Source organism: Tenrec ecaudatus, chromosome 11, assembly GCF_050624435.1.
Source record: "Tenrec ecaudatus isolate mTenEca1 chromosome 11, mTenEca1.hap1, whole genome shotgun sequence".
Taxonomy (NCBI): Eukaryota; Metazoa; Chordata; class Mammalia; order Afrosoricida; family Tenrecidae; genus Tenrec; species Tenrec ecaudatus.
Genome location: NC_134540.1, coordinates 69,109,367 through 69,132,569, shown reverse-complemented (window position 1 = coordinate 69,132,569; position 23,203 = coordinate 69,109,367). Strand labels below are relative to the sequence as shown.

The 23,203-nt window shown below is 51.8% G+C and overlaps 1 protein-coding gene across 1 annotated transcript in view; it reads left to right on the top strand.

The window, feature by feature from the left end:
- The window catches only part of ACOXL (acyl-CoA oxidase like), a 360,344-nt gene that overhangs the window by 271,697 nt on the left and 65,444 nt on the right, over positions 1-23,203 (top strand). The window contains exon 15 of the mRNA XM_075562669.1: positions 8,949-9,036. Coding sequence (XP_075418784.1) covers positions 8,949-9,036 — 88 coding nt within the window. The remainder of the gene's footprint in view (positions 1-8,948; positions 9,037-23,203) is intronic.

The following is a 23,203-nucleotide window of genomic DNA, read 5'->3' as shown; positions in this document are numbered from 1 at the left end:
CTCCATGCAGGAAAGAAGCGAAGAGACTGAGAAACCGCTACCAACCCCAGAAGGGATGCGAGAGACTGCCCGGGCACTTAGCACCGTTTTGTCTTATCGTTTTCCTCAGCATTCCCTAGTGTCACAATCTCCGCCCTGGAAATCCAGCTCTTTCTTTCCTCCTTCCCCCCCGCCAGCTCCTCCTCCCTGCACACCTGCAGGAGATGCCCCTTCGTTTTGTCACTGGCCTGGAACTGAGTTGTGTGCTGAGGTTGGCCAGTCTGCTCTTGGAAAAGCAGCTTCTCTGCCCCTTCGGTGGATGGATGTCTGGTGGGAGGCAAGCACTGCACCCATGGGGGAAGTAAGGGGCTACTGAGGAGGCTTTCTACAAGAGGTGGTATTCTTGTAACTTGGCATTCAGGAGAACCATGCATGCAAATCCCTGATGCCAAGTGGGGTGATTTCTGGGGCCGGCTGTCATTAAGGATAATGGGGTGTGTGTGTGTGTGCATCTTTATGAGAACCCACCCGCACCAAAGAATGAACAAATCAGCCTCCAAAGAAACACAACCAGACTGTTTCTTAGAAGCCAAGACAGTGAGACTTTGACTCATCACTTGGGACACAGCTACAGGAAAATCCATGTGCCAGGAGAGGACATTGTGTTTGACAAAGTTGAGGGTCTGTGGAAATGAGGGAAACCCGCCATGAAATGGATTGACCCAACATCATGGAAATGGCACAGAACCAGGCAGTGTCGTATTTCTTTCTCCGTGTAATGTTGGGATGATCTAGACTCACACTGGTGTCAGCTAAATACCACAACCCTGCCCTGAGCACACAGATGGGGATGATATCACTGCTTCTAGGGACCAGACTGCCCAGTGGGAGAGAGCCTTTGACAAGCAGATTAGGGCTGTGTGGTGTGATGTGGTGTGTGGGCTCTACCGCTGTGCTGGACCAGCTTAATGGGGCTGGGCAAGGTTGGCCAAGGGCAAGGTTCACCAGGTAGACACACTATGTCGTGGTGGTGGGGTTGTACTCTTCAGAGCTCAGTTAACCCTGGCTTCTGAACTTGTTCATGCTAGCATCTTAGTCATACTATTTATGTTGTGTTTAGGAAAATGCATTGTGAATCCCAGCCTTGAGCACCAGGGGTACATCTCACCACCCACCTCCTCCTGATGAAATGGGGACTCTGACTCAGTGAAGCCTGGCACAGAGCTGGGGACAAGCAGACTGAGACAACTGAAGGAAAGGGGCCCTGGGCTTAACTTCTGAGACCAGACAGGAGCCCCATAGCTGGCCCCTACCCTAAGACCCCTAAATCCAGGCTACAACCCTCTGTGGGATAGTTTGATAACCTATAATTCCTTTTTAGGAGGGTTGTGCTGTGGGTTAAGTGCTGGACTGCTCTTTGAGAGATTCTCAGGTCAAGCCACCAACCACTCCACTGGAGCAAGATGAGGCTGTTTGCTTCTGTAAAGATTTACACTCTCAGAAAACCTATGGAGCAGCAGTTCCACTCCATCCTAAAGGGTTGCTAGGAGTTGAGGTGAACTTGATGGCAGACTGTCTAGGCTGTTTTGGTTGTATACTGCTCTTCAAGGAGCTTTGGTGGCACAGTAGTTAGTTTAGCTGGTAAACAAAAGGCTGCCAGGTTGAACGCACCAGCCATTCCATGGAAGAAAGATGTAGCGTTCTATTCTGTAAAGAGGAAGCTCCTCGATGTGGTGGATCCACACAGTGTCTGCTGCAATGGGCTCCACTAGAGCGCTGGCTGTGGGGCTGGCTCAGGACTGGGTGACTTTCTGTTAACCTGGCGTGTAGGTTCCTATGAGTTGAAACTGATTCAATGGCAACTAACAGTGATAACAACAACAGAGACAAATGTATAAAATGCCTGGGGGTGGTTAAGGAACCCAGAAGGTTGAAGTACAGACAGGGTGATGTTGAAAACATCTAATGTGTTTGGTTTCTATGCATCAATTTCAAAAAACATTGGATGTCCAAGCGGACGTTTGTACTCTAAGAAGGGCTAGAAGGCTAGGGTAAGGAAGAGGACTGAGATGAACGTGTCCCTGGGTGTGCATGAGGAGGCCTCTATGGGCAGAAATAAATTGCCTCCGTGGTGCAAAGCCTCGGGGTGATCCCAGTTGGGGATGAGGAAGAAGGATAATTGCCAAGAGAGGGCACAGACCATGTCAGCTTAGCTGGTCATCACCGGGGGCTGGGTGAAGACAGGGGACCCACTGGAGCTCAAGACTGCTCAAGCTTGGAGAAACCACAGAAGGGCCTCAAAATGGCTTGCTAGGGAAAGGCAAAGGGCATCCCAAGAAAGCAGCAAACTTCCGGCAGCCTCAAATGTGTCTGTCAGAAGAACTGTGCTTCACTGGGATTTCCAGGGCTGGTTATCCAGACATGGGTCTCCTGGCCTTTCTTCGGAAGCACTTCTGGGTGGACACGAACCGGAAACATTTCAGATAGTAGTACACACACACACACACACACACACACACACGTGTGTGTATAAAAATATAACTGTGCGTAAGCGCACAGTTGACTGGGTTTTGACAAATGCACATATGGTCCTGTAAGCACCACCGCAATCTCGATGGAGAACCCTTCACCACCACCACCTCCAAAATGTTCCCCCCTGCCCCTGCCCCCCAAGCAGCCTGACCCCTGACACCACGGATCCCTCCACCACCATCTTTTCCTTGGCTGTCATTTAGCATAAATGGGATCAGAAGCACAGCGTGTGTGTACTTGGCTTCTGTTGCCGAACAGAATGCATTTTGAGAGCCACCCAGGTTGTGATAGGCCCCTTTTGTGTCTCGCGCCGCATCCTATTCCATTGTGTAGACCACGGTTGATTGATGCATTCCTCGGTCAGTGCATATTTGGGTTGGTTCCCACTTGGGCTATTATGAATACATGTTCTGTGCTCGTTTTCATACAAGTCTTTGTGTGGACACCTGTTTTTGTTGGTCTTGGGTGAGTACCTAGGAGCAGAGCGGCTGGGTCCTGGTGTAGGTACATGTTTAACGGTATAAGAAACTGGGAGCCAGTTTCCCAAGAGGCTGTCACAGTCTGGGTTCCCGCCAGCGGAGATGCCCAGCTGCTCCGGCTCCTTGTGAATACTGGATATTTCCAGTCTATTTAAACTGCTATCACCCTCAGGAACACGGGTGGCGTCATGGGCTCCATGTTGGTCTGTATGTTAGCTGCAAGCCCAGCAGCTCAGACCCCCAGCCCCTCTCCACAAGAGAAAGAGGAGGCCGTCTGTTCCCCCAAAGAGCTACAGTCCCAGAACCCCCCAGGGCCAGTGCCACTCTGTCCTGTAGGGTTGCTGCGAGTCAGACTGGACGAGGGGACTTTGGTTTGGACTTTTAGTTCAGTGTGTAGGGCTATCTCCTTCGGTTCTTAATCTACCTTTCGAACATCTGCACGCACATTTATCCGCCGTTTCCTTTATTACCTTAGTGAAGCGTCCGTTCACTTTTTACAGCCACGTGCTAAACTGGAGCTTGCCCTCTGACTACTGAGTTCTCATTTCCTGTTCTTCAATCCTGGGTTGGATGTGATTTGCAAATACTTTTTGCCCTACTCTGTGGTTTCCCTTTTCATTTTCTTAGCAGTATCTCGAAAGAGATTTAGTGAAATTCAAGCGTTTTTGTGGGGGAGGGGGTCTTATTTCAAAAATCCTTACTTCACCTGGGGTCACTGGGATTTCCTGCTAGGTTTTCTTCTAGACATTGGGTAGATAGAGACTTTACATTCAGGTCTGTGACCCATTGGAATTCGCTTCAGTGAACTGTGTGAACTTGGGTCTACTGTGACTACTGTCTTACATGTGGGTGTCCAGCTGTCTTTTTTCATGTGTTCTGCTTGGTCTTAGATTTTCTGTGTGCTGATTTATCAGGGAAAGGTGCCGTAGTGACATAGCAGGCTATGCACTGAGCCTCTAGCTACAAGGTCCGCAGTTCAAACCCACCAGCTGCTCTGAGGGAGAAGATGAGGCTGTCTACTCCCGTAAAGAATTTCCAGTCTTGGAAACCCAAAGTGGCAGTTAGTTTCGCTTTGTCTTGCAGGGTGGCTACGACTTGGAACTAATTGGATGGCAATGGGTGTTTTTTGTTTATTTTCTAAGTGAAACCCATATATTATTGTAGAGGACCTCAGGTGGCACAGTGGTTACGCCCTGGGCTGCTAACTGAAAGGTCGGCAGTTTGTAAACATCAGCCACTCCACTGGCGAAAGACAGGGTGTTCTACTCCCATAAAGACTTGCAGTCTTGGAAACTCAGAGGGGCAGTTCTACCCTGCCCTATAGGGTCTCCACAATGGCAGGGAGTTTATACATTTTCAGGAGAGCCTTTGTGTGGGGGTGTCATGGCATGCCATCACACCTATGTGTGACAGTTCACACTGCGAACAGTATGTTCTGTGGGCGCAGGCTTTTCCAGGAAACTCCCCTCCAGCCTACTGGGAGGCAGTGCAGCCTGTGACTGAGAGCGTGAACTCTAACACCTGTGCCACATCCCAGCACAGCGACCTTGGGCAAATTTCTTAACCACACTGGGTCATAGTTTTCCACCTGTACAATGGAGCTCTCAAGAGAACCTACTTCCAACCAGGAGTTCTGAGGACTAACGAGCAAATACAGTGAAGTACTCCTAACAGTGCCTGAGCCCAGGTGCGTTTTAGGAAGAATGACGCTTGCTTAAAGACGATTTACACGCAGGTTTGAGGGGAGCTGGTTTACTACTTACAGTAAAGCACAATCATGCCATTAAAACAAACCAACAACCAAAAGCCCTTCCTCCTGAAGCCTCTTAGCAAGGCGTTTGAAGGTGGCAGCACCCCTGGGTGGTACAGACAGTTAATGGAATCAGCTGCTAGCCATAACATCGGAGGTTCGAGTCTACCAAGAGGAGCCTTGAAAGAAAAGTCTGACCGTCGGCTTTTGTAACCTTGGCCCCTGCAAACCCCCTGAAGAGCACAGGTCCAGTTGCTCTGAGTCAGACTCAGTTTGATGTCACTTTCAGGGTGGGGGTGGGGGGAGGTAGGGTGATAGGATTAGATGTTTGAGAGCCGACATTTCGCTGTGTTGTTTATGAAGACATAAATTTGAAAGTCGTATGCATTTCGTAGAGAGCCCTGGTGGGGCAGCGGTGGAGTGCTGGGTTTCTAAATGCGAGGTCAGTGGTTTGAATCCACAGCTACTCTGTGGGAGAAAGGTAGCTGTCTGCTGCTGTAACGTTACAGCCTTGGAAATGCAAGGAGACAGTTCTACGCTGTCATGGAGGGTCCCTGGAGTTAGACCCCAACAACAGTGTGCATCCAGTTACTGCCTGCCTGGCTTGCGATCGTGGGCAGCACGCGTTGGGAGTTAAGTGTCTAAACGTGGAGGCCGGGCTAGGGTTTGACCCTCAGCCTGTTCTCTTTGTCCACTTGATGGTAGCATGGAGCATGACTGCTGGGCCTTGTGGACCCGCCCACGTGGGTTGTGGGTCACTGTGCAGGCCCAGTGGCTTCAGCATAATAGTTCCTGATAATCACCTCTATGTGGGCAAGATGGGGCCTCTGGTCAGTTGCTTCTTTGGGAAGATGGGGTTATTTACCCAAGATGGCTTTCTGTCGACATACCACAAGACCTGGTACTCTCTGGACTGGAGGAGTGGTGGGCACTTGCTGTCAGGGGTGGTTACCTGCCACCATGGTCTCTGCTGCAGCACTGAAGCTGATGTTGACCTAGGGAGATCAGCACTTGGATTGGCTGGCTAACCTTCAAGGGGCCTTGTCCTTGCCCTTTAACTTGAACTTGCTTTGTTTCCTTCTCTCTCAGTGCTGGTGGTGTAGTGGCTATGAGTTGGGCTGCTAACTGCAAGGTCAGCAGTTTGACTCCACCCACAGCTCCTTGGAAAAAGAGGGGACTTTCTACTTGCATCTACAGTCACTGTCTTGGAAGCGCAGGGCCAGTTCTACCCTGCCCTGCAGGGTCCCTATGAGTCAGAATCAACTCCAGGGCAGTGAGTTTGGGGTTTGCTGTTTTCCTTTTGGAGGCGGGTGCAGCCTCAAGGGAATTTTGCCAAGACTGTGGTCAAGGTTTACCTTGACCCGGCCTGGGGCGGGCTCTGTGTGGCCCACCCTGTTGCCTGCCTCTGGTTTTCTCCTGTTCAGGCCAATGAAAAGCTGAGCCTACACAGTGAGTTTTTTTTAAAAGCAAACAACTAACAAGTGTCCATGATTCTATGAATACAAAGCTGCTAGCTGCTAGCTGCCTCATGTTTTGTCCTCCTCCCAGTGGACACCTTCGAGAGAGCCCTCCCTCCAGCCTCTGGGTGGATTTCCCAGAGTAGCATTTGGGTAGCATTTGGGGACTTCTTTCCCTGGGGCTCAGGGAGTGTCTTGGCCAGCTTGTGTCATGAGAGGCCATGCTGCGATGAAGACCTATAGGCACACAGACATTGTCCTCCAAACAGTGCCTGCTGCCTGGGGTGACGATGCTAAATTATACATGGGTGAGGGCTGTCTGCAGAGCTGTTTTTCTACTGGCGCACAAAGCGCTCGTCCCAGGCTGGACTTGACAACGCCCGCGGGGCGAGGCGGCCTGGCCCTGTGAAAACTGCAGCTTCAGAGAGGCAGGCAGATCGCCGTCTAACCCACCGTGCACACAGGGTGGCATCGCTTTACCACCAACTGGAGGATGAGACCTGCCCTTTAATTGTCTATTTGAGTGGCCTTTCCTTGAACAGAGAAGACTGGTAGACAGAAGGAACAGAGCAAGAGTCACACGTGCCAAATTTAACTCTGGGATCAGAGAAGAATCCGACTGTGGCTCCAGCAGAGCAGTTTGTGACTGAAGCTGTTACTTTCGTGATTCGGCATCTTCCTCCCCTCCATGAGTTTGCTTCGTTCTTACTGCGTTCCAGGCGTGTGTCTCCACCCTAATTAAAATAAAGAAGAAAAAAAACCCAGTCCCTTCATTAAAGTGATCGAAAGTCCATCTTACTCAGAGTCAACCCTCCAGAGTCACATGCAGAAATGACGTAAGCGTGCCACAAGGCCAGACCCCGAGTTTCATTCCTCACGTGGATCCAGTGTGGGGACTAAGTCAGTCACTGCCCTCCAATCAGAGCCCGCTCAGAGCAGCCCCGTAGGACAGGGGAGAACTGCCCCGGTGGACTTCTGAGACCGTAACTCTTTTATGGGCATTTAAAGCCTCTTCTTTCTCCCACAGAGCAGCAGGTAGTTCTGAACTGCTGACCTTGTGGTTAGCAGCCCAACGGGTAACCACTCTATCACCAGGGCTCCTAATGTGGGAATTACCACCTGCCAATTCCTTAGAACGATGTCCCAGGGGCAGTTTGAAAACAAATGGAAATGGTTGACTCCCCTGGGGAGAGAGAGCGCACAGGTTGGCAGAGTGAGGCTTCGAGTTTGAAGAGACATCTATGGCGCTTCAAATTCTCCAGGTCAGGAAGTGGAACTGGCCAGTGGGACAAGTTGTTGCTGGTGCAGTCTGCCTCCTGCATACCCATGCGGGACTCGGGCTGTGGATTGTTTGGAAGGAAGCCAGGCCTTTCTCCCGGGGCACCTTTGGGCACCGTCAAGTGTCTGATCAGCAGGTGAACACATAACTGTTAGTGACACCCAAGGACTGCTATTAAAATGACCTCAGTAAAAACAAAAGTGCCCATGCTTCTATTGCGATATAATGTGACTGAGCCATTCAGTCGCATTAATGAGAGTCACGCAGTCGTCACCACAATCAGTGTCAGAACCTGTCCTTCTCGTGCTCAGTGCTGCTAGCTCCCCACCCTCCCCTGTCAAGTACTCAGGTAATGATTAGTCCAGTTACTGTCTCTAGAAATGTATATATCCTGGGTTTCATATGCAGAAAACCATACGAAACATAAACAGGAAGCAAAGACAAAACAAAAAAAAAAAAACAACAATGAGTAGACCAAACAGAAAATCTGCCATCAAAAAGAAGCAGAAACTATTAAAAATTGGAACAACTTAAAATGGGTCAAAAGGAAGATCAATGCTAAGGGGTTACCGTTGAACCTAATGCATCTGCCCAAATCCACTCTACACTGCTGCCTGATGGCAGGGCTAGCCACGCCACTGGGCTATACTCAGAGGGGATATTGAATTCATGGGGGCCCTGAGAGTGGCCTTTGGGCTCCACTGTCACCCAAAGCCTTCTGCAAACCAGGTGTTCACAATTTAAGTGTTGCTACACTTCCCTCGTCTAGATTTGGATTTTATTACGTATTTTAAAGGGGTCTGAGCCCTCCATTTTCAGGTTTTTTAATTGTTAGTATCAGGAATTGGCAACCAGTAGCCCCACGTTTTGACAATGAATAAGCGAGACTGGAAAAGAATTAGCGCATTTGACTTGTACCGGGGCCAAGGGTTGAAAGTACCGCGGCCTGCCGGAAGAGAAAACAAATCTGTCTGCGAAGAAGTATGGCCAGAATGCCCCTCAGAAGCCAGGATGGCAAGATTTCCTCTCGTGGACCTTGGCCATGTTATCAGGCTAGACCAGTCCCTGGCGAAGAACGTCAGGCTTGGTCAAGTAGAGGTAGTGAGAGAGCTGACCCTCCGTGAGACAGATGGACACAGTGGTGCAAACATGGCAGTCCTGGAGAGGAGGGGGCAGGAGTGGCCGTGTTTCATTGTGTCGCACCTGGGCCTCGATGGGTCAGAACCAACTTGACGGTGGCGCCTTCTAACAAGAGCATAGTGGGCAGGTGTGGGGACGTCCTATCCGTGTACATACTGGTCACTTTCCCTCTGACGAGTACCTTTCGCAGGCCACAGAAACTGGTGTACAGCCAGCTTTACACAGCCGGTGCTTAACACTGATTGGAATATCGGATGCTTTCTGTCTGGCTACAGCATTTTATTCGCTCAGAATATGACCAGAGGTGCTTTTGGTCTCCTCCCCTTTGACAGGTGGTGACCAAGAAGGAGGACTTTTTCAGTGCCTGGAACTCATGCCTTCACCACGTGGCTTCGCTGTCCCTGGCGCACATTCACAAAGGTCAGTGGGCTTCTGTGAGCATTTGTGACTGAGAGGGAATGGGCCTGGCAGGTTACCTGAACCATGGCTCTGCAGAGAAAGCACAGGCTGCATTCCAGCCTGGCCCTGGGGTTGAGTTTAGCCCACACCACTGACTGTCCAGTTGCTACCTACTCATGCTCTTGTGTCCCTGAGTCACACCGGACTCCGAGGGTTTTCAAGGACTGATTCTTGTAAGAAGTTCATCACCAGGCTTTTCTGCCGAGGTGTCTCTCGGTTTAAACAGCCAAACGTCCATTTTTTTCGTTTGTTTGTTGACATCACCCAGGAACACCTGGGTCGATTATAAGACTACCACATAGCTTACAGAGGCTTGTGAAGTGAATGAATTCCCAAATTACAGGGAACATTGGCCACCCGGCGCTCTCAAAGCTCTGGGCAGCTCCCGTGATTCAGCCGGCTGCACTAGTCAGAAGCCAGTTGCCATAAAGCTGGCACTCAGAAGTGACCCTCCCAGCCAGGAGTGTCATTCCTAAGAAACACAGGGGAGGGCATGGCAGGTGGGTGACGCGATGGTGCCTTACTAGGTTCTGCACTGCAGTGGGTCTCTCGTAGCTACGGCCTTTCTGGACTTGGGTGGACAATTCTGCCAAGAAGAATGGGTTGGACCACAACCTGCCCTGTGGTTGGATTATTTTATGCAGATAGCAGGAATTGGTCTGTTTGTTTTACAAATAGGGTAAGTAAAACCACCTTATCGAATTGAATAACTTGTTTATAGAGCAGCCAACCAAACAGGTTTTCGGGTAAACACATGGGGCGAGAAAGCAGGAGGAGAAGCTGTAACCCCGAAGAAGCTGTAACAGCCAGACATGTTGTGAGACAAGGAGACGAGGCCCACAGCTGGCAGAGCCTGGCAGCAGTAGACCATGGAAGCACTCTTGTTTGGACGCTGTCCGGATGGAACAACTGTAGCCTGGCTTCCCAGAGGTCTCAGTCGACTTCCCAGTTAATTTGGAACATGAATCATATGGCCTGTTGCTACCGCCCCCTGGGAGACAGTGAGGCTTTGTGTACATCTCAGAACCCCTTGGGGCAGTGCTACTGTCTGTCATGTAGGGTCACGGTGAGCCGTTGTCCATTCAGTGGCAGTGGGTTTGCTGTAACTTCGGGTTTCGCTGACTTAATGAACCCCTCAAGCCGAAGTGCAGTTCATGGATGTTGTGAGACGTGGCAGAGAACGTCCGGAGGCGCCGAGGAGAGGAAGCGTGCTGTGGGGAGAGGCAGTGGTGACGTTAGAGATGACGGGGTGGCACAGCGGCTTGGGGAAGGTGGCAGTCTGGGCCAGTCTGCGGCTTCACCTGAGAGGGACCAGCTTGGGGCTGATCCTTATGAAAGGAATCATTTGTTCAGGGTCACCGCCTGGCAAGCTTTAAATACTCGAACCAACTGCTGGAGCCTAATCCACACATCAGTGAGTAGCTGGTTCAGCAATTTCCACTTGGGGCCCTCGGGACATTTGGCAGTGCGTGGGGGACATTTTTGTTGGCTGCCACTGGGAGCACGGGGAGGGGTGCTACTGAATTCTAGAGAATACGGGCCGGGTGTGTTGCTAATCATCTAACAAGGCGCGGCAGCCCCTCTAACAAAGAACTGCCTGGCCCCCAAATGTCGTAATGGTGAGGTTGGAAACCCCCGAACCTCATTTTGGCTTCAAAAGTCCACAGTAATATAAACTAAAACAGCCATTAAAAAGCAAGCATAATCCAAGAAGAGCGGGTACACTGCCACTGAGGCCACTGCTTAATCATCGCCTTGTACGTTCACCACCTTGACCCTGCTCGGGGGGACGTGTCAAACGAGAAAGGCACACGGGACCGCTGGGCTCTGCTGAGTCCTCCTGGCCTCAGAAAGGTTGGGCCAGCTTTCGTCACTAGCCCAGTTCCGGCTCCTAGTGCATCCGTGGCCCCACCTCATTCTTCAGTGGGGTCTGTTAGACCAGCAACCTAGGAATGCCGGAATCCTACCCAACCTCTTGGCCTGCACCCCACCTTCCTTTCCCAACCAAGCAGCTCCAGAAGAGCCCAGTGCCAGATATGACTTGCCACAGTGCTGATAGCTGTGGGAATGCCCAGACCCGCCCCCCCCAGGCACCCTCATAGGAGCTGGACAGCAGCAAATGGCTTAGCCCAGCCCTGTGCAGCTCTTAGCTGAGCTTAGGATAACAATGTTTAGCGGACTGCAGAGAGGACAGCCTCTCTTCCCCTCCTCTCCCCACCCCCCCACACCACTGCATTCCTCCTGGGCACAGAAGACTGCAAGCACAGGGCTCCCACCCCAGGCTGGCCCATCTACGCCGGGTCCACACTCGCCCTAACCATTGCCTCACTAGCCAAAGCAAACCCACAGCCATCGAGTCGATTCCAACTTAGAGTGACCCTGGGGGACCGGGTCCAACTGCCCCATCGGGATGGGCTTCCAAGATGGTAATCTTTGCCAAAACAGAAGGTCACCTTTCTCCCGAAGGCCCCTGGGGGTTGGGTTAGCAGCCGAGGTGTAAGCACTGTACCACCAGGGCGCCTGTGGCTTCACTCAGACCCCTCTTTCTGATTGGTTTGGCAGGAAGAGGAGGCACATGGAGGATGGAGGATCGCAAAGGTCAGGCAGAGGTCGCTGGTCTGTCCCCGACTGGCCCTGTAGAGGAGTCTAAGGCAAATGCTCTCTGTAGTGATTCAGTGACCAAGCACCCCTCTTCACCCCCTTTGCACATTTTACCACCTTTCTGAGAGTCTAGAAGCTTCTTCTCTGGGATGCACATGGCTTGTCCTCCTGCCGCAGGGTAGGAGTCTCCACAGTCAGTACCCGGGCCAGTGGAGGAGCCGCCTAGCGCCCACTGAGCTAGTGGACGTCTGAGTGTGGTCGATGAGGAGGTCTGGGAATAGTTACCGTAGGTGGTTTGACTGCAATTGCAAAGTGGCCAAGCTAAAACGGGGCTGCCAGATCCCAGACACGTGTCAACAAATCCGAAGACAAACAACCTGACCCCCCAAAAAGACAACAACCCCAAACCAAGCCAGCTAGCATCTTCCTTCTCTTGAGGAACTCTCTCTGTGGAACTAAATGATAGTCAGAAGGCGCCTGAGCGAGCTCGGAGCGTCTGGGCAGCAGCTCAGGGCCTGGGGCCTGGCAGGGGTTTCTGTGTCTGCTCAGGACCCTTGGGCCCAGAGGGGGGGCCCTCTTCTCAACAGTCCTGGTGCTTTCAGCACCCACCCCCACCCTCTCAAAAGCTCTCCGTGCACGATCCCCTTACTTAAGAGGAAGGAGGAGAAAGGTTAATTCCGGCTGGCTCCCAGAGGGGCGCTGTGCTCCAGGGTCCTCTCAGGCGGGTGCTGCTTTTCAGGAGTAGATCTCTAGGCCTTCTTTCAAGTGCCCCTCAAAGGCCTCAACCCCCAACCTTCCCACTAGCAGGGAGGCCATTCACCACTGTACTACACAGGTTTCCATGAGACAGACAAACCGAAACAGAAACAAACTCTGCCATCCAGTGGATCCCCGTGCCTGGCGGCCCTATGGGACAGGGTAGGACTGCCCCTGTGAAGGTGACAGTTCAGGGACTAAGTAGAAACCCCCAGGGACCTTTCTCCCTCAGAGCAGCCGGGGGTTTCAAACTGCAGACCTTGCGTATATCAGCCCAAGGCGTAGCCACTGTGACATCACGGCTTCTGCTAACTCAACCACAGCCACATGCCCGTGGCTGCTCCACAAAGCCCTCTGTTTCCAGAACCACAGACAGACACACAGACGGAAGAAAGCGAAGCCTTAATGGCTTCGCTGGCAGCAGGACACCTCAGCACCCAGAGAGCCTGCCCAGGATTTGCTGATGCTGTAGCGCCGGTGCCTGCACACAAACCCAAATGGGTGCTGTTCACCCCTGGGTCGCCACCATGGCAAAACCTTTGATAGCGGATGAAATGCATCTGACCCTGTGCAGTCACAGAAGAAAAGTACTGAGCGTCCTCCCCCTGACGGTGTCCACAAATCCCAGGAAGATCGCAGAATAGAGAAGCCCGTCGGTAATGAGGCAACTCGGGTCAGGACGACCGGGCGCACCAGGCTCACACTCCCCGGGAAAGCCTGCGCCGACGTGTCAGGACAGCCACAGAGCACGCGGCCCGTCCTGAAGAGGTCTCCCGGGGCTGGGCGAAGGCGTGGAAGGAGCTCATCAGTCTTCGGTGACCTGCCCAGATGTTGGCCCTGGAGGCCTCTGGAAGAGCACAAAGGAGGGATGTGAGTCACAGTGAAAAGGAAGCTGGAATCCTGCTGTTATTCGGAGGGACAAAGGGGGGGGGCGTGTCGCACGGAGGGACAAAGGGGGGGGTCGCATGGAGGAGTCTTCAGGTGTCAGTATCCGTTTGTCACCTGAAGACTCAGGAAAACCATGCTCGAAATAAAAATGTTACCCAGTCTCCTGTGGTTTCTGAAGTGGGGTGTAACCATCACGGTGATGAATGGTGAGTCTCTACGAGGTCTGTTTTTAGCTTGCCTGAGAAATATCAGCGCTATAGCTTGGCCGTGCCTGAGCCCCGGAGAGTATACCAGCTCTTAAAAAATGCAAAAAGTGCAGAGAGAAGCGAAGCACATTTCTAGAATAAAGTGCATCTACTCTTGCCAACTGCACACGGAACTGGTTCTTGCTTCTCTCTCTCTCTCAGGTCCTGCGTCCTTCGCGTGACGCAGCAGGACATCCCTTTTGTGGCTCTCGGTAAAGAGACTAACACATTTGAATCTTCACCTTAAGATATATATATAATAGTGTGTGGTCCTGCCTATCAGAGATGAATTTGAGTCTCTTCTCGGGGAAATACTTGTTTCCAAACAAGACTTCCTTTGATAATACCAATGCATTATCTCTGCATTTTGTCTATTAGTACCATCCCCTATTGTTCACATGATCCTCATTTTCCTCCCACTTGATAATGGGCTGTCCTTTAACAAAGGACGTGCACCTTGATTTGCTTTTAGATTTGGCATTCCTCTTCGAAGGACTTAGGGCGATGCAGTTCACCACCTCCTCGAATGTGCACTGTGTTATGCGAGCTGAGAAAAATCAAAGGCCATGACTTGAGTCCGAAATCCCGTGTGGATTGAGTGACGTTGGAGGTGGTGCCAGTCCTGCGGGGCTGCCTTGCGGTCCATCCCAGGCTAGCATTTCAGGGAGTGCACAGTGGCCGGAAGAGGCCCACGGGATGTTTGCATGTCCCGAAGGGATTGGAGAACCGCAGGGACGCTGAGGGCTCTACTGCCAGAAGCCTGGAACACCGGGAAGGTGCCCCTGGAAGTCCGGATCATGGCAACGTCCAGGGAGAGAGCCACACCCACCCAGTGCTGGCACCAAGGGAGACTGAGGCGCAGGAGACTACGTGGACGTCTGCAGGGAAAATCTCGCGAGAGTCCATTTTCTTTTCAGCCCGAGGCCTGCTCTGCTTTAAATGAAACTCACTGCCTCCCATCAAGGCTGACTCACCACGACCCTCCGTGGGTTTCCCAGAGTGTAATGGGTTACGGGAGTAGAAAGCAGTCTTTCTCCCTCGGCGCTGGCGGAGGTTTTGAACCGCCCACCATGTGGATGGCAGCCCACCACATGGCGGTGATTACGCTGCAACATTGGGAGTTTACCTCCATGCCTCTCCAGCACCGGGACATAGGAAAAGGGAAAAGGTGCTGTGGTGGGTTATACAATCATAGCCAATGAGGCTTCTCTGTGGGCACAGCCTTCTCCTGAGGATTCTGGGAACTCCTTTATCTCCTCTTTGGAGGCGGGACACACTCTCTACACTGACTCCCTGAGAGACTTTCTACTGATAAGACACATGGATCTACACTGATGGCTATGAGAGCCCTGGACCTGGAGAAGCCATGTGGAGACACCTGCCAGCGCTGAGATGCCACTGGATCCACACGACTTCCCACCCACTGGCCTGTGATCTTCCTGCATTCGGCATCATTGCATGTGTTTTGTGAGTCTGAAGAGGACTTTAAAGATTGGTATCGGACATATGGGCTGATATCAGACTTGTGGACTTGATCTGGACTCGGAAGGGATGTTTTCTCAATATTCAACTGCTCTTGTATATACAGTTCTTTCTTATAAACATCAGTATGTTTATAAATTTGTTTCTCTAGTCTGCCCAGACTACCACAGGTAGAGATGCAGACAGCCTCTCCACACCCGGGGCAGGGCCAAGGGGGCATATCCATCCAGGCTTTCCCACCAGCCAGTGCATGCCGGTAGCTAGCGGAGGGTTGCTCCCGTCAGTCACACCATGCTGCTGTTTCCTTCCACATGGCTTGGCTATCTCCCCATAGCACTGCAGGTGAGCTTGAGGTTTGGGTCGGCCAGCCCTAGGCTCTTAAGTGGTGTTTTCTCCCAGAGTGCTGTCACACTGCCCGGCACCTTGGCCAAGCCCCCGAGAGCCTTCATCATACAGAATATAGGCGCTTGTTGCCCAGAGAGCTATCTTTAGAGAGCTCTGCTAACTCACTCTCCTTTGAAGGTGGTGGTAATGTACGAGACAGTTTTATGACAAACGACCCAAGGACTCAGTTGCCCTGGGAAGTGTGTGTGCGTGTGTGGGGGCGGGGGGGAGGAGAGAAACGAGCAGCCTCTAACCCCAGAATGATCTTTGCTTTGTGGAGGACAGTGGCGCGCATGGCCCGCATGCTGCCGGTAAGCCCCTTTCTCACTGGGCCTCTGCATATTATAGGCCCGCAGTTGTGCTCACAGCTTGTCACTGTTAGTTGCTGACTCCTGGCCACTTCACGTGCCCAGAGCAGAACCATCCCAGAGGGTTTCAAGGATGTGACCTCCGGAAGCACAGGGGTTCGAACTGCCAACCTTGTGGCTGTCCACTGAGCGTCGAATCATCCCCACCACCCAGGGGCGCCTCAAGGTCACAGTGAGCCCTGTCTGTTGAAAGCTTCACTGTCTACTGGGGGCTTGGCTCTGGTATTCTTCAATCCTCATAAACTGCATGGCCTCCTTGTACAGGGGAGGAAACTGAGGCTCAGAGGGGGCCAGCCGTCCTCCGGGATCACGCTTACAGTGTGGGGCGCCCGGCAAGTTGCTCTGTGAGGCCACTTGAGCACCAGATTTTGAGAGGCGTCTCCCCTCCCCGCTCGTTCCCCATCCCCAAGGGTTTTCCTTTCTACCGACAATCAGGGAGGGAGGCGGTGCTGACGTTCTTGAACTTGGGGAGGATTTTTGGCTGAGTATATTTGTTTAACACATACTTTCCTGTATTAGAGTTGACGGGCCCTGCTTTTCTCTGCCCTCGCTGAGTTTGCCTCTGAATAATACTCCTTATTTTTCCAGTCTCACAGGGTTTCTGGGGATTAAATGGAAAAAATGTGTGGGGCATCGTGACCGTGTGGGGAGATGAGGCTCAGAGAGGGGTCAGTGGATGAGGCCCCGAGCGAAGGCTGAGGGAAAGAGCCACTTAGCAAGCGCCACACTGCGCTCCTTTCTCCTTCATCTTCCCAGCGCGACCCGGCCCTCTGGTCACGGAGGCTGGAAGCAAAGCACGTGGAACACTAACTGTCTGTTGCCCGGGTAAGGAGGAAGGGCCCACCAGCTTCTGCATTTGAACAGAGAGGTGAAATGTGCTGTCCAAGGTCACGCAGCTCGAACAAGCAGGAGACGCGCTGTCTACCCACTCGTACCGACGTGTTGATTCCGATGCGCAGGGGACCCTGTGAGACAGAGGAGAATCTCCCCTGTGGGCCCTGGGGCTGTCAGTCCTTACAGGGGCAGCAAAGCCGCATCGCTCTCCCTGGCAGCTGCTCGAGGCTTTACACGACTGCCCTGGCTGTTCGCTGGTGGCCCAGTGCTCATCTGCTCACAAAACAAGCAACCCCCTCAGGAGCCACCATTGTGTTGGCCCCCACTCACGGGGCAGACCCCACTGGTGTGAGAGCAGGAGTGTGCTCCACTGGGTTTTCCATGACTGTGAGCTGTCTGACGGAGATGGCCAGACCTGTCTTCAGGGTGTCTCCAGGTCGATTTGAACCACCAACCTTGAGGTTAGTAGCCGAGCACTGCTGAAGAGGCAGAAAAAGCACGCTCCCCTGCCTTTGCGCTGAGCTTTTTTGCTCGGGCCAGGAGATGGTCCCTACTAGGAGGGCTTGCCATGGCCCACGCTGCAGTCCACACAGACTTCTCGTCTCCGGACGCCTACACGTTTTCACAAGGGAGACGCGTCCCCGGGTTAGTGGGTGAAACTTTGTGGCACAAAAAGTGCCACATAAAACATCTCGTAAAATAATTCTTTCGTGATTGTGATTTTCCTGTTAGGAAAATGGTTGAGAAATGAGACTTTACACAGTGGCTGAGATTAGAAGCCTGAGAACTCTGGTCTGGGTGTAATGCTAGGTCTGGCTTGATTTAACACTCTAGTCCTGTACCCCATACTGTAAAGTTAGACATATTTACAATAAACCTTAACTTTAAATTTAGGCTTTAAAGGACAACTTGTTCTAATCTCACAAAACATTTAGCAAATAACCTTTATGTTCACACGAGCCTCCCACACAAAACCCAAGATGAACTACAGGGAGAAAAAAAAAAGCAAGCAACTGTCTGTTGACACCAGGTTTTTCTTTCCATCCTGTGTGTTTTTATCCATCAATAACCGGTCTATTTCAAAGGTGACCATTTTCTTTAAAGCTGTCTCTGGCTTCTGTTGGCTTCACCTGTGTCCTACAAACAAGAATTCGCTGTGTGCACCGTGGGAACAATGTGTGCACCGTTGGAAGGGAGCTCTTTCATAGACACCCTTTAGGTACCAGGAGTGTCCAAATGAGGCATTAAGATGATGGATTCTTTCTGCACTGCATCTGTTTATCTTTTGTGAAATCTCAAGTTTGATAAATCACCAGAGATAAAAACCTCATTTTTAACCTATCCTGGATCCCAAATGCCAGGAGGAAAAATAGTGCCGTGTCTTTTTTTCACGGGTTTATGTCTCCCTGTACTTATGAGTTATGGAGCTTCATTTGGGGAGAAAACATGATGCTCTCTTAACTTGAAGATGATTTTTTTTGCTCAGAAATGTGAGAACTAAAAAGAAAAAGGGGGGAGGTATGTACACAGTGAGATGTTAGTGTTGAACATGTTGTAATCCATGTTTCAAGAGACATAGAATATTGGGGGTGGGGAGAAACAATCACACTATGCCCATGAGCAACCTGTTGTTGTTATATGCAGACAAGTCCATTTCAATTCACAACAACCAAGGGGCCGGGGAGGGCTGCCCCACCGAGCTTTCTAAACCGCTGTCTTTCAGGACATCACCAGGACTTTGCTCCTGTGGACCAGTGATGGGTTTGCACCAACCAGCCTTTGGGTTGCCACCAGGCACTTTCCGTTTGCCCCTGTAGCAAGGCGATAAAGGATGGCTGCCTTGTAACCTTTGCTGACTGTGATCAGGAGCGGGAAACGAGTGAACCAAAAGAGTACGCTTGTCAAGAGAACATAACACGGCAGGGGTGGTAGGGGGAGGTTTTTTGAAGTGTTCAAAAGAGCTGTTTCTCAATATGGAATATAGTTTCTTGATGAAGTAAATATTAGAAGTAAAGGGTAAAAAACACTAGCTAATATTCATATCGAACCGTATAAGTCTTTAGCTCTGAGCATTCAAAATACATTGTTATACAAACCCATTCCTAGCCATGGACCTGTAGTTGAATTTTTCTGATAACTGCTATAAACAAATTTTTGCAACCACAAATAAAGGAAACCCATACGGTTATACCCTGAAAACTGAAGGTGCCTTAAGCCCCACCTGCACAGGGCCAGCCTCGGCTCTGCCCAGAGAACCTGTTTGCTCTGTTCTTGCCTCTTGCAAGAAACAGGTTGACTTAGTCTGGGTAAACTAGGGAAGCAAATCTGCAGAAACTCATGTGTATAAGAGAGAGGTTTATATAAAGAGTAATTGTACATTAAGAAACCATCCCAATCTAGTGCTGTCCAAGCCCATAAGTTAAACATTAGTCCATATGTCCAACAATGATCCACAAAGTCCTCCTCCATCTCACAAAACACACGCAATGACGCCGATTGCAGGAGGGAAGCAGAATCAGTGAATGTGTAAGCATCTCAGCGCAGGCAGGGGTCTCTACACGGCTGCTCCAGCACCCAGGGCTGCATCGGGGTGGGTCCATGTGGCTTCTTCAGGGATGTCTTGCAGGAAGTGGGTCTTGCCAGCTGAAGCAGGGAACTAGCTAACGCAGCTGCACCCTGGTCTGACCATCAGAAAGCAAGAGACCCGAGAACTAGAAGGATGAGGCTCCCTGAGCCATTTATCCCTCTGCCCTTCAACCAGCCCCACATGTGTTTATCAGCCAGGTTGGTACAATAAAGCTTAACTGTCTCACACGTGAACCACTGATGATCCCAAGAAGTGGATGAAGGAATTGCCTCAAATCTGACAGGGGGTTCTGGGAGAGTGAGGACTTTCTTCGACGGTGTGAGTGCCCCATGGAGAAGGGACACTGTAAACCTAAGACTGGTCCCCTTGACTCCAACTTCTACTCATTTGTCCTCCAGATGCCACACTGATGGATCGCCATTCTTAACCTCCTTCACTCACTCATCCTCCTCCAACAAGCATTGCTTAAAGGCCTGTTGTATACCAGGAATGGCGTTAAAATTGGGGAATAAAGTCTACAAGCAAGGGGGGGCCCCTGCTCTGAAGGAGCCTAGTCCAATGGGAGGCCCTCCACAGCCATTGCCATGGCTAGCAAAGACACGGTGCTCCAGAACACCCCAAACCAAGCAAAATTCAATTTCAACCGGGCCCACTACAAACACGGTGACCCCATGGTTGTCAGAGGAGCATTGTACTCCATCGGGGTTTTGATGGTTAACTCCCGAAGTAGTCCTCTGGGCCTCTCTGCTGACATGCTTCAGGTTGGACTGAAACTCCAGCCCTCCGGCTTAATGCAAGCCACTTCAACATGTACACCGCCCAGGGCCTCCCTGGGAGGGCATAGGAGAGACGTGGTCAGATCAGAAGTTCACTGCATGGGACACGCAGCCTACCATAAACCCCCTGGCAATCGAGTCAACAATTGAGACCTTGAGTTTTGAAGGACAGATAGGGCTTCCTTATGTTAGGAAGACGGAAAGGACATTACAGGCAGAAAGAAGATCATGGCTGGAAGCCTAAGAATGTATAGGTGATTCCAGCAGCTGCTGGCTGGGGGGTTGGGGGTGTGGCTGAGGTGCGAGGCAAACATGGGGTGCTGAGCGTAAGAAGAGGCAGGTACCCTAGAGGTTTTGTGCACCCAGCCCAGGGGCCTTTATTGTCAACCATCACCTCACTGGGAGTTGTGAGGAGATTTAAGGCAGGGGGGAATTATGGCCAGATTAGGGCTTCAGGAAGATTTATCTGCTTTGGAGTGGACTTGAACCATCAGAGGAGGCTGTTCCAAGGGAACCCATGGGGAGCCACGAGCAGAAAGGCAGAGGCATCAGGGACGCTAAAGAAGGAGCTGGGCCCTGGGGATTTTCAGGTGAAGGAATCGGTAGGACTTTGGGGAGTAACTCGGTGAGGTGGGGGGAGAGGTCCAGGTGATGAGGGAAGGGGTGGTCTGGACACCAAGGCAGGAGAGGAGGAGCAGGATCCCATTCAGCCCAGACACCCAGAGCCTATGGACCTTGGAGTAGAGTCACCATGACAGGTGGACAGAGAGATCATTAAGTGGCCTGTGCCACTGAGAGGCGAATCTGCAAACCAGAATATCAGGGCCTATACCATGCGTCTCCACGGAAACAAGCCTCAAGAACTTGGATGACTTACTGCATTGGTCAAATCTGGTACAAAAGACCCCGCAAATGCTGTTTTGTCCCCTTTTGAGTGAAGATGTCCCATTGATGATTATCACATAGGCTCTGGTCTCTTCAGTCATTTTCATATGTATGTGTAAGTCGAATAGCATAAAAATGAAGAACTAAAGTATTCAAACTCTGAGTTTGGCAAAGGATTTCCCATCTGCTGTGGACTGCCAAAGGAATAAACAAATCAGTCTTCGGGAAAATTCCATTAGAGAGCTCCATAGAAGCAAGCAGGCAAGACGCTGGCTCACTTGCTCTGGAAATAGCGTCAGGGAAGACTGGTCATGAGGAAAGGACACGGTGGGTGGTAATGTAGCAGGTCAGAGACCAGAAGGGAGCCCTTAGTGAGATGGCTGGACACACTGGCCATCACAGTGGACTCAAATGAGCAGGTGACCTTGAAGATGGCACAGGATTAGGCAACATTTCAGTCTGTTCTGTACACAGCTTAAGGAGGAGCTCTGACGGTGTTGTGGTGACACGTTGGGCTGCGATCCGCATGTCGGCAGTTCGGACCCACCAGCAGGTACTTGGTGGTTCCTCTCTCTGGGTGCCATCTCTCTGGATAGGTGTGTATGGCTGGCATGATTGGGAGCTACCTGGAGTCCAGCTGATACAAGCCCTGCCCCCAGGCAATGTCTAAGAGCTACCTCATCTCTAAGGAACCCTGGTCACGTAGGGGATTTCATGTTGGGCTACTAACCAGAAGGTCGGCAGTTATACTCCAGAGCCATTCCATGGGAGGCTGATGGGGCTTTCTGCTCCCAGAAAAAGTACGGCCTTGGAACCCCTAGGGGCAATTCTACTCGTCCTATAGCTCACCATGAGTCAGACTTGACGTGTTCCATTTTTATGCCGTGCCAGGAGTCTGCAGCTCTCGGTTTTCTAAATTAGCCAGCTCTTCGTCTCCCAGCTCGACAGTGATGGTGGAGGCCTTCGGCTTGAGGTCATTGCATTCAGGCGCAAGGGGATCTGCTGATGGGGCAGTGGCTGTCCTTCCCGTAGGGAAGGAGGCCTCTGACTGGCTGCGGGGCATCCACGGGGGAGAAGACATGGGTGGCAGTGGTCACCGCAGAGGCTGGCTCTGCTTCTGCAGCCTTTCCCTCGCTAAGCTCCGTGCAGACCCATACCGAGAAGCCTTTGGCCATCTGTGAGCCAGCATGTCAAGGGGTGAATTGGTGACAGGGTGTCTCCGTGTCTTCTTCCAAGTGGCAACCACCTTCCCACACAGGAAAGACAATGCGCTCCAAAAAGCGGGGTCCAGACGACCTGAGTGAATGGCCACATTAGCCCCAGGCTGAAAGGACTAGCGTGCTCCCTCTCAGGACTTTGCCTGGAGCCCACAAACCCCAATGGCTCTCCTTATAATCTGCTCTGTAGGAAGAACCCCGAAAAGGCTCCAAGAAGAGCCCCCTGGGTTTGTGGTGCCCCGCGCGTAGAAAGAAACCACGCTGGTTTGCTTCCAAGGCCCAAGTTCCCTTGTGGAAACCTCCCCCATTAGGACTTGGCAGCCGGCTCTCTCCCCAGATCTCCCGTCCGTGGCTCCGACTTGTATCAAGGCTTCCAGATGTCAAAGAGACCACATTAATGTTCCCTTCCCGGGCACTGGCCCACACGGGTGGGGCGGGGGGGGGGGGCGCTGCCTGCCCAGAGAAGTACAATCTCTGTAAGTCCACACTTTCTCTCCGTGGACAGAGTTCCTACAGGTCTCCAATGTGCCTTAGTTTATTTGTTTAAAAATGTTTGCTTCGACAACTCTGGCTTGCTAGACAGGGAGCTAGGAATAGCGGGTCCGTGTGCTCAGGCTAGGACACGGACTAAGTGCTGAGCCTGACTCCTCCCGGGCACGTGGAGGTGAAGAGCCCTGGAGAGGCGCCTTGTGCTTGCAGGTGCTGCGTGGCCCTGCGACGCTGGCCCTGGGCATGAGTGTGTGAATCAGGCCTCCACGATGGAGATGTGGGCAGTGCCTTCTTGGGAGAGGCGCAGTGTGGACGAAGGCAGAGGTGACAGAGGGGAAGGTATGTTCCACTCAAAGGACAGTCTTTGTGGACAGGCCAGAAAGCATACTGAGAGGAGGGGACATACTGAAAGGAGGGGACAGGACAAGTGGGCTGGGGGCCGTCGGTGGGATGTTCTGAATCCTGGGTCCAGAGCTTGGCCTTGGCTGGGGAGGAGCCAGAAGTCAATGTAGGAGCTGAACTGGAGGGTGACCAGAAACCCAGGTTCCCCAGGAGGAGCTTCGCCTGGCCCTCAGGGAAAAGATGCAGTGGAGACAGAGCCTTGGGGAAGAGGGGA